This window comes from Electrophorus electricus, chromosome 16 (assembly GCF_013358815.1).
Source record: "Electrophorus electricus isolate fEleEle1 chromosome 16, fEleEle1.pri, whole genome shotgun sequence".
In the NCBI taxonomy this organism is placed as follows: domain Eukaryota; kingdom Metazoa; phylum Chordata; class Actinopteri; order Gymnotiformes; family Gymnotidae; genus Electrophorus; species Electrophorus electricus.
This window is the reverse complement of record NC_049550.1, coordinates 18,708,729-18,720,815: the sequence shown is the minus strand read 5'-3', so window position 1 is coordinate 18,720,815 and position 12,087 is coordinate 18,708,729. Positions and strand designations below refer to the sequence as shown.

Below are 12,087 nucleotides of genomic sequence, written 5' to 3'. Positions count from 1 at the left end.
GTTAGGTTGTCTATATCATTTATACTTATATTATTTTTTAATTAGACGTAAGCCGAGCAGTAATTGAGTAGTACACAAGCCATAAACCCGAGAAGGCGTTAATATCAGAGTGTGTCTGTGTGTGTGTGTGTGTGTGTGTGTGCGTGCGCGCTCACGTGTGACTAATGTGTTTCTTTGTGTGTGAATTGTGCGATCCTTTTTGATGTGTGTGTTTATGTAGCTCCTCAATATATGGAACGCATCACTAATGTTTCTCTCTTTTTATCTGCGTGTGTGTAGGTACTCAGTATATGGGAAGGCACCACCAATGTTCTCTCACTGGATGTTCTACGTTCAATTTCTAAATCCTCAGGCCTTGTGCTGGAAGCATTCTTTTCAGACGTGAAAGTGAGATAATGAGCACGTACGCACGCACGCACACACACACACACACACACACACACACACACACACACAGATGCTGTCTGACACGGATATTACAGACCAAATTACAACACCGACAGCAGACAGACAGACAGACAGGCGCGCGCTTGCGTGTGTGTGTGTGTGTGTGTGGATACCTCTTGCCCTTTCTGTGATAAAAATTTTCTTCATAATGATGACAGAAGTTTCCAGATGAAAGCTTCATTGGAACGGGGCAGCCCATGTATGTCTTAATGCTAAATACACATTAATATGAAAATTGATTAACGGGGCTAGTTAGCCCTGTTATTGTAGAGCTCAATCAGGCATGTAATTATTTAATGCTAATTACGTTAACTGTTTAGCATTTAGCGGCTCGGTACTCTTAGTAATATGCAGGAACCCACTGCGAATAATAATTGTATTTGTGTTTGGTTCTCTTTTTGTGAGTAATTCATACATTTGTAGCTGGTAGTATTCATGGTAGTCATAAGGGCTAGGCTAACTGATAGTGGTAGTCATAAGAGCTAGGCTAACTGATAGTGGTAGTCATAAGAGCTAGGCTAACTGATAGTGGTAGTCATAAGAGCTAGGCTAACTGATAGTGGTAGTCATAAGAGCTAGGCTAACTGATAGTGGTAGTCATAAGAGCTAGGCTAACTGATAGTGGTAGTCATAAGAGCTAGGCTAACTGATAGTGGTAGTCATAAGAGCTAGGCTAACTGATAGTGGTAGTCATAAGAGCTAGGCTAACTGATAGTGGTAGTCATAAGAGCTAGGCTAACTGATAGTGGTAGTCATAAGAGCTAGGCTAACTGATAGTGGTAGTCATAAGAGCTAGGCTAACTGATAGTGGTAGTCATAAGAGCTAGGCTAACTGATAGTGGTAGTCATAAGAGCTAGGCTAACTGATAGTGGTAGTCATAAGAGCTAGGCTAACTGATAGTGGTAGTCATAAGAGCTAGGCTAACTGATAGTATTAGTGGTAGTCATAAATAATTTGGCCTTACCTTTGAAAACATACCTTTACTCATGTGAACCAACTGTTTTGGTGTTTGAAATTAGTTTACCAAAGAGTTTGGTTGACAAAAGCAGTGTGTTATTGTAAAATAACATTAATTTAGCCATCGACCTCTTTATTTTTGTATTCTTCATCATCAAGGGAATCAACCCCCTCAAGCTCTAAGGCTCCGTTATTTTTGTCACTACTTTACAAAATAGCTACAACTTCAGCAGCAGTATACTTTTTGCACATTTTAGCTAGCTAGCTAGTTGTTAATTAAACGATGGAGGAAACGTTTCCGACCTGAAAGGTAAATCCTTAGTGATTTCATGATTGTTTATTGGTTAGTTTCACACAGACTGAAACACACATGCATCAAATCACAATCACACACAGCGAGATGGCCAAGACCTGATTGACACGCGAATTACACGAACAGAGGCCAATGACGTGTATCTTAACCTATAATCTAACCTCTCATAGACTCTTTAGTCTTACTAGAGACAAAATGTAAAAGGAAGTGCGCAGCTTCAGGAAATGTTTGAAGCATATTTCTACGGTGTCTTATCATAACAAGATTAATAAAAACATCGCAAAACATCGAAAATAACTTTCCAGCGCATGCGTTGACCATGTTAGTTGGCGTAAGAGCTAGTCTAGCTTGTAGTGTTTGTAGTAGCCCTAGGTGACATGTGGCTACACTAAAGAGTGTAAGTTAACATGTTATCTTGTGCTTCACTTACAGCACTGAAAGTCTTTACCGGATGGATCTCCAGGACTTATCACTCCACTTCTTTTCTCCTTTTTTCCAGCCACTTTGGCTTTATGTGAAATGTGTGAAGTTCATTCTCTATTGCCATTGACTAAAGAATAACTGCTTAACATTCCATAACATGTATTTGACTGTGTGTGTGTGAGGGGGTCATTGTTTATATACTATATAAGAGTGCAGAAGCCCTTTTTGCTGCTCTATAAATTTGTTGTGTGTGTGTGTCCGTGTCCCTGTAGGACCGTTTGCACGTTGCCAGTCCTGCTCTGGGTCCTGTGGTGTCTCGTGTTGGGGCCTCCCTCTCCAGCCTGGCTCAGTTTATCCAGACTGCAGCATCACGCCCCCCTGCCAGTCTGGAACTCGCAGCACGGGACCTGGCTTACAGCCTTGCTCGCATTTATATGGGTAGCACACATGCGCGCGTGCACACACAGACAAACACAAACGGGTAACATGCACTATGTGCACATTTACTAGGCAAGAAGCAATTATTATGCATATTTTTCAACTCCAAGCTGTATAAATTGGAATGCATTAGGGCAGTGGTGACTCAGTGGTTAAGGTACTTGTCATCGGAAGGTTGCCAGTTCAAGCCCCACCGTTGCCACTGTTGGGCCTCTGAGCAAGGACCTTAGCCCTCAGTTGTTCAAGTTGTGTTCCCTCAGAAGTGTAAGTTGTTTTGGATAAACGCCACAGCTAAATGCCATAAATGTAAATGAATTGGATTTAAACATATTAGGTAATGTGTATTTGTGTAATGAGGGAGGGTGTAGCCTAAGGAGATCAACACCCTATATCAAGGTTGTGCATAATTATTGGGCGTTTTGGGCATGATCACAAAAACATCAAACGTTTTATTGCAAATAGTCAACAGGGTCGCAAGAAATGTGTTGAGAAAAAAAGATGCAAATTAACTGCAAAATATTTGAGAAGAATTAAACTTGAAGTGACCAGGAACCCATTATCCTTCAGTGCTGTCATAATCCAAAACTGCAACCTACCTGGAATGCCCAGATGTGTAAGGTGTTCAGTAATCAGAGACTTGGCCAAGGTAATGAAGGCTGAAACACGACCACCACTGAACAAGACACATAACCTGAAATGTCAAGACTGGGCCAAGAAATATCTGAAGACAGGTTTTTAAAGGGCTTTATGGACTGGTGAGAGTGACTCTTGACGTCCAGATGGATGGGCCTATGGCTGGATCGGTAATGGGTCCAAACCTCCACTTCGACTCAGATGCCAACAAGGTGGAGGTGGGGTACTGCTATGAGCTGGTATTATTAAAGATGAGTTAGCTGGATCTTTTGGGTTGAAGATGGAATCAAAATCAACTCCCAAACCTACTGCCAGTTTTTAAAGAGTTTCTTCAAGCAGTGGTACAGGAAAAAAAATCTGCATCCTTCAAGAAGACCATGATTTTTATGCAGGACAATGCTCCATTGCATACTTCAAAGTACTACACTGCATGGCTAGCGAGTACAGGCCTTAAAGATGAAAGAATAATGATATGGCTCCCTTCCTCACCTGACCTAAACCCTACTGAGAACTTCCTAAACAGGAGATTTACGGTGAAGGAAAACAGTACAGTTCTCTGAACAGTGTCAACAGATTGTCAACAGATCAAGAAATTGACAGACTTCATGGATGGAAGGCTTATGACTGTTATTGAAAAGAAGGGTGGCTATATTACACTGTAGACACGGGGCCTCCTCTTACATCACAGTGCCAATCTTACATCACAGTCATAATACATCAAACATCAGCATCATAATCATGGTTAAGATGGTAATCAGTAGGTTGCCAGTTTAAACCCCAATGTCAAGTTGCCTCTGTTGGCCCGCTGAGCAAGACCCTTTACCTTCAATTGCTCAAGTTGTATTAAGTAGTAATTGTAAGGCGCTTTGGACAAAAAAAAGTCAGCTAAATGCCATAAAAATGTAAAGGTAAAATGTAAATACATCAGTATCACAATCATAATATATTAGAATCATAATACATCATACATCAGCATCATAATTATAATGCATCAAAATACATCAGCATCACAATCATAGTACATCATCATACATCAGCATCATAAAATAGCATTATAATCATGATACATCATAATCATAATACATCATTATTATTTCTGGATGTACTCATTTTACTGTTAGAAAGAATTCATTAAATAAAGTATTAGTGTTCTATGTTGTTATAGTTTTAAATACTGTGTATGTTACTGTTTTCTACATGTTTGTGTTAGTTATCTGTGTTGTGTGTGTGTGTGTTACAGGTTTTTTCTGTCTGTTTCAGGTGTTCTACTAGTTGATCATGCATCGTGGGAAGGTGCTTCACACTCAGACATATACGCTGCAGTTAGGTAAAGTGTGGCTGTGTGTGTCTGTAAATTGTATATGTGTGTGTTTGCCGTGTGTGTGTGTTTTGAGTATGTGGTTCTGCTTGAACATTAATAGGATGCATGGTGTTGTAAAGAACCTGTAGTTATGATGTTTCTTATGAACCATCAAAAATTGAGAGTCCCATGCACACAGGAGAATATGAGAGTCCCATACACTGAGCAGATTGAGAGTATCATACACGGAGGATATTATGAGAGTCATAATCTCATAAGAGTCCCATGCACAAAGGAATGCTAGTGGTAGTCTTGTGGGTAGGACTTTGGGCTTCCAATCAGGTTGTGGGTTCAAATCTGCCATGCAACACCTGAGCAGGGTCCTTAACCTTTTTGGCTCCCTGCCAAAGAAGCTGGAATGTGTAGAAAAAAGCATTTAGTTTCATATATGACAAGTAAAGACATTCCATCTGGTCATAATCCTCTAAAGATTATAAAGATTCCTTTATTAATGGAAACTCATCCAAGAGCAAATGATAGGTAGTGCAAATAAATAATACACCTGGACGTTTATAATTAAAGTTTCCACATTGTGTGTGTTTGTGTGTGTGTTATTTAGATGGTGTGAGCAGGACCTTTGCCCTGTAGTCAGTGGTGAAGCCAAAGGGTGTTACAGTTCTGACACTCAAGCAAAGGACACTGCTCTGGTTTATGAGGGCTTAGAAGATGAAGACTGAACCAACTCGGTCATGCATACACACACACTCACGTTATGATTTCTTCCAACTACTGTTTGAAGTACCACACACACAAATCAACGTTCACAATAACTCTCCAAACACAGTACCCCACACACACACCTACATACACATTAATGCTCCAAACACAATAGCAGACTCATGACTCCCACACACAAGCCCTAGCTTGGTAATGGGAAGTCGTAATTCCTGAATTTGTGTAGTGGTTCAGTATGTTAAGGTTCAGTATCTTTTGTGTGTGATCTTGACAAAGCTATCCCATCTAACTGCAAACACTGTGTGTGTGTTTGCTATTAAGAATGAATGAATGGTTTTGTGTTATATCTATTTCTAACTAGTAGTAATATGTGCAGTTCTCATTATTATCTACAGTTTAATTTGTTGATTGTTAAAGCATTTGTTACAGACTTCTCAGTGAAACTGTATTGTTTGATAATAAAGTGCTAAAATATTCTTCATCTGATTGGCTAAATGTCTAGTGCCTGTTGTTCTGAGCCACGCCCACCATACCAGTGGCTACTTCTATCTCAGCATGTGTGGTAATGTACTTATGAGTATTATAACCTGGACATAACCTTCCCTGACAGATATTGAGTGGAATTCAAATTAATTCATCAATAATAGTACAGGACTTTATAGAGATGGAGAAATCAGGGTTAATGTGTCTAGGGGCTAATGGCATAATATAACTCGCATGTTAAACTGCTGAACCTTTAATAAGAAGGTTTGTGACTGGTTACTTTACACCCCTGTACAGCAACCAGGAAGCACAGGAGAATGTTCATAAATTCAGGTGAGAGAGGGATCGTGCTGTACATGTTTTAATAGGATCATTGACTCAAGTAAATGATCTTGAATATTGAAAATGTTTTTTTTGACCAAGCCTAACCCAACCTGAACTTTAGCACTATCCCAATCCCTAAACCCAAACCCAAACCCTAATCCAGCCCTAAACCCTAACCCAGCCATAACCCCTATCCCAGCTTTAACCCCTAACCCAGCTATAACTGCTATCCCCTAACTCAGCCATAACTCCTAACCCTAACCCAGCCCTAACCCCTAAAACCGTAACCCAGCCATATCCCAACCCTAACTAACCTTAACCCAGCCTTGACCCTGAAGCCCTAACCCAGACATATCCCAACCCAGCCCTGACCTTAACTCACCCCTAACCCCTAAGCCCTAACCCATAAACCAAGAATAAATCAGAGCGAAATGTAAGCACAGGAAATTTCCTCCTCGAGCAGCGTGTTGGATGAGACACAACAAGTGAATCTCTGAAGTGAATCTCTGTGTTCTCAGCTCTGTCCACTTGCTCTGATGTGCAGGACTGTCATTGGCCAGGATGCAGGAAGTGCATTACGTGCAATATAATTCACACCAGACCAGAGTCTGCACAGACTGTGTGTGTGTGTGTGTGTGTGTGTGTGTGTGTGTGTGTGTGTGTGTGTGTGTGTGTGTGTGTGTGTGTGTGTGTGTGTGTGTGTGTGTGTGTGTGTGTGTGAGCATGTGAACGCATGATTCACCATTCTGATCAGGCAGTGGAACAGACGCCCTGCATGGTTAACAGTGGAAGGCCCTAGTCCTGACAGGTTTTGCACTAAATGCACTCATCCTGTTCTGGTATATGATCTGTGGGATCAATACACAGTCTGCCCCGTGGCTGAGCACACTACCTCCAGTCACACACTTCCTCCTTTGCATGTGCTTACATATGCTCTTCCACATTTTCCCTCCCTCTGGCCTTCTGTATCTCTCTCTCTCTCTCTCTCTCTCTCTCTCTCTCTCTCTCTCTCTCTTTCTCTCTCTCTCTCTCTCTCTCTCTCCCTCCCTCCTGCTCAGTCTCTCTCCCCAACTCTCCCCCTGTCTGTAAAGTTCAACATCATGACTCGTGTGTGTGTGTGTGTGTGTGTGTGTGTGTGTGTGTGTGTCTGTGTGAGAGAGAGTGACCTTTTGGTTTCTAGTGTTGAGCAGCTTTTTATCGGCTACATTGGGTTACGGTTGACGACTGGCCTTTCCATCCACTAACTCCTCTGAAAACACACACACACAGAGCATGACTTTCTCCACAGAGTACACGTTCTATGTCAGCTTTACGTGGAAATGTTCATAGAACACAAATTAAATCAATACTACAATCTGTTCCTCCACCTCCTCCTGTCACACAAACACACACACACAGAAACATTAAGGTCAGATCGGTAAAGGGTTTCAATGAAATAATGTTAAATAGAAGTAACTGAAATAAGGGAGTGTGTGTGTGAAGTTGGTCTGCAGTAGTTGGTCTCATTAGGTCAGTACTTGAGCCATGGATGTACTCTAGTGTTCTTCTGTAAACCATGCAGGACCTCTGAAACACACACCCTGACACCCCTGAGTCCAACTGCAGTGTCTTAGGGCTGGTGTGGTTTGGGTTTGTTTGTGTGTGTGTTTGAGTGAGAGAAGGTTCCATTTGTAATACTCTATGTTACTGCTGCATTAGGGTTTGTGTGTGTGTGTGTGTGTGAGAGAGAGAGAGAGAGAGAGAGAGACAGAGAGGTTCCATTCATTGATTCTTTAATACTCTGTGCTGCATTAACGGAGATGATCAGTGTGCTACAGAACACGATAAAGACACACATTGTGTTTCAGATTAGGAGAGCCGTGTGTGTTGATTGAGTAATTGGGGGGGTGGGGTGTGTGCGGGTGTACGTCTGTGTGTTTCTGTGTGTGTGAGTGAGAGAGAGAGAGAGTGTGTGCGCTGTGGTGGCTCCTGTGTGAGTTTGCCCAATTTGTCCTTAAACACAGCCATGGGCCTAATGGTTTAATCAATACTTCATTCGGACTCAAGATTGTGTGTGAGTGTGTGTGTGTGTGTGTGTGGGAGATGGATTGAGGGTGGTATTATAGAGTTGAAATTGTAGAGTTGAAATGAGTGTGTGTGTGTGGGCGTGTATGCATGTGTATGCAAGTCCACTATAAGAATGTCACTTATCAAAAACAATCATCATTTTTACTCAGTTCATATTAATTCTTCAGGAATGTTATTTAAAACTAATCCAAATAATTTTAGTGATTCTTGTGTGGCACTGAAATATGAGAATACCCTGTTCAATGTTTTTTTTCATTATTTTAAATAATATTTTTATTCAAATTTAAAACGTGTTCTCCTAACACAGTGTTAACTGTTGTCCTGTATGTCATCTTTTATCATCTAATGGCTGAAGTTGACTCAGTATGTTCCTCTATGCATCACTGTCTACCACTTTGAAGAAGTGAAAAATCATTTCTAGATGTTTCTGGCAGTGTCAGAGGAGCTAAGTGAAGCAGACTGAGACATTCCTGCATGGTGAGAGTTCTCCTCATGCCCAACTGCAGCTGTATGTGTGCAGAATACTATTGTTTTGGATGGTAGGAGGTCTGTATTTTAGGAACTGGGTTCAGCACCTGCTAGTGTAATCAGTGAGGGGCATCTTCTGTGATGTCATAGGAGATGAGAACTTTATGGAGTCTCTTTGGACATCAGTTCACCAGATCGTCCTCCTCATTCCATGTCTCCCGTTCCATCAGTATGCTCCCTGCCCTACTCTTTCTCTCTTCTCCCCCCTGTCCTCCATCACAAGCCCTCCCTCCTTACCTTTCTCTCTCTCTCTTTCTCCCCCTTTCTTTAAATCATTGATGTGTGCTGAGATGCAGTAATACAGTAAGGTCTGATAAGATCAGCAACCCCACCCAGGTTTTTGGCTTCTCTCACACACACACACGCGCACACGCACACACACACACACACGCACACACACACACGCACACACACACACACACACACACACACACACACACACACACACACACACACGCATAGGGAGAAGCTCATAGCTCACAGATTAAACTATTCTTAAAATAGTCATTGTGTTAGCAGCTACAGATAATGCAGACAACACTGAAAAACAACAGCTTTCACTAAGTTTTACAATTTTGTTCTGTTGTGTGAAAGCAATGTTTATATCTGCAGCATTCATGTATTATTATTCACACACAGTAACTAGAAACAAAAATCTTCACATACACACACAGTAATACACGCTCAGAAATGAACAAAAATAAATCGTTTTTTACACACAGTAACTGTACAAATAAAAAAAAAAGATTCACTTATTCACAGACATGGTAACTGTGCGAATACAAATAGAACTTAAAGATTTCCTTTGAAATCCTTGAATGAAATTCCTTTCATTTAATTTGATTTCTAGTGTGTAATTTTATTTGTTCTCCAGTTTTTCTACAGTTCATTTGGCAATTTGGTATTCTTTTATTAGTCCATTATATTTATGGTATATTGGAAAGTTAAATGTGTATAATACTAAAAAATAAAATCAAACTAAATGCATAAACAAATTCATCAATTCAGATACATTTTTAAATATTGCTGAAAGTTAGAAAGGAATATTAACATTGTATTGTATCTTTATGTATCAAATCCAATATTATAGATATTGCTAATCTAAAATATATATTTACCTAATAATTAAATATATCTAGTTTCAGAATTGGGTACAAATTAAATAGGCTGCTGTATTTAGAAATGTTAAATTGAATTGTGCCATGTGAATGGAGAACCAAGGTCTGAAGTACTACCAGGATAAAGAGGATAAACTCTAACACTCAAAGTAAATTCATCCTCAAAGCAAAATTTGTTTACTGTATAAATGTTTGACTTTAGTGAAATTAAAGAATTAATTATTGTATGTTATTTTTTTTTCCAGCAAAAACCGTTTCCCTAAAATCCCATTTCTGAAAAGCTATTACACTAAAACTGCATAATGCAGAATTTAATGAAGTGCATGAGAATAAAACACACACTTACACACAGTGTATTTTAATAGTGAACATGCTGGGTGTAAATATGCTTTGGTCTCTTCTGTCTGATCTATTCCATTAATCAGCTCCAGGCGCGCGCACGCGCACGCGCGCATGCGTATACACACAAACACACACAGACAGACAGACAGACAGACAGACAGACAAACAGAGACTGAGACACAGACAGACACAGTGCCACAGCTTTCATTTTAGTACAATGAAGCATTCATTTAGGACAAAATATTATTAAGTAAAATGAAACATTAATTTAGGACAATATAGTATAAATTAAATACAATGAAGCATTAATTTAGGACAATATAGTATAAATTAAATACAATGAAGCATTAATTTAGGGCAATATAGCATAAATTAAATACAAAGAAGCATTAATTTAGGACAATATAGCATAAATTAAATACAATGAAGCATTAATTTAGGACAATATAGTATAAATTAAATACAATGAAGCATTAATTTAGGACAATATAGTATAAATTAAATACAATGAAGCATTAATTTAGGACAATATAGTATTACATAAGTAAAATGAAGCATTAATTTAGGACAATATAGTATAAATTACATACAATGAAGCATTAATTTAGGACAATATAGTATTACATAAGTAAAATGAAGCATTAATTTAGGACAATATAGTAATTATTAAATAAAATGAAGCAGTACTTTAGGACAATATAGTATTAATTTAGCACAACAAAGCATTCCTTTAGGAGAATATTGTATTCATTTAGTACAATGAAGCATTAATTTTATAATTATAACAATTATTTTGCAAATGTCACAAAATGGCATAGTAAAGTTTGAATGAAGTTAAATAATACACACACAGATGCGAGCGCACATTCATACGCATGCACACACCCTTTTCCATCAGAGGAATTACAGGAGAGAAAATGTGGAGTTTTCTGATTTTTTTTACTATATCACCATCATAAATGCTGTAAAATGTTGAACAAAAGCTAGTTCACATACCAGGAAGTAGTTAGACATGTTTTAAAATAATAATCAATAATAAATAGTAAAGACACGTATGATACTGATAATCAATGATAAACATATCAGACATATGACAATAATTGTTGGAGAATAAAGGCAGAGTCAGGGGTGGGTACTTTCATGAAGTTGGAGTGAGTGGTGAGTGCTTTCACGTTGTCAGAGAACGAAGGTGGAGTCAGTGGTGAGTGCGTTCATTTGTCAGAGAATGAAATCGTATTCATTAGAAGGCTGACGCTCAGGTTAGTGGGTTAGTTCTGGCTGCCTTACTGTATACATACACTCACTTACACTTGTGCAGTGGTCCATAAAGCACCTTCAAATTTCAATGTATTTATTATTGGACCTGTTTATGCAGTAACACTGTACAGAGAGAATGCACTTACAGTTGCAGTTTGTAAATTTTATAGAACTAAATTTCTTAAGAAAAAAATAAAAATGAAAAAATGGTAGATGAACAGATAACAGCAAGGCAAGTTTTTGTATACAGCATATTATATACATAAAGCAATGCTCAGTGGTGAAGGTGCTTGACTTGTAATCAGATGGTTGTTGGTTCAAGTCCCACCACTGTCAAGCTGCCACTGTTGGGCCCCTGAGCAAGGCCCGTAACCCTCAAATGGTCAAATTGTACTCAGTCATAATTGTAAGTTGCTTTGGAAAAACGCGTTAGCTAGATGCCGTAAATGTTAGTAAGTAATGGTTGGTATCATGGGTAACAATGCTGTGCCTCCTGTGGAGGACTGGGTTCAAACCCAGGACAAGTGCTCTATTCTATACCAGTAAGAGTCCTTTGGCAAGACTCCTAACACTACACTCATCTCTGTCTGTAACATGACTGAAATTGTAAGTTCTACATCTGACAAATGTATAAAAAAGTAAATACAAGAGAAAGTGCAGTGCTGCTTCTGAAAGCCAGATTGAATAGGTTTTAGAGGTAATTGTTACCTTGAAGGCATTT

At 39.2% G+C, this 12,087-nt stretch overlaps 1 protein-coding gene across 4 annotated transcripts in view; it reads left to right on the top strand.

The window, feature by feature from the left end:
- Nucleotides 1-5,733, top strand: part of LOC113567715 (acyl-CoA dehydrogenase family member 11-like) — an 18,216-nt gene extending 12,483 nt beyond the window's left edge. For 3 of the 4 annotated variants that reach the window (XM_035534933.1, XM_035534934.1, XM_035534935.1), the window contains exons 12-15: nt 280-387; nt 2,414-2,579; nt 4,473-4,539; nt 5,132-5,733. In XM_035534933.1, the coding sequence (XP_035390826.1) occupies nt 280-387; nt 2,414-2,579; nt 4,473-4,539; nt 5,132-5,249 (459 nt within the window). In that variant the 3' untranslated portion in view covers nt 5,250-5,733. Of the gene's footprint in view, nt 1-279; nt 404-2,413; nt 2,580-4,472; nt 4,540-5,131 lie in introns of those variants that run through there. The other variant, XM_035534936.1, reaches the window with a different exon arrangement.
- Nucleotides 5,734-12,087: the final 6,354 nt, after the last annotated feature.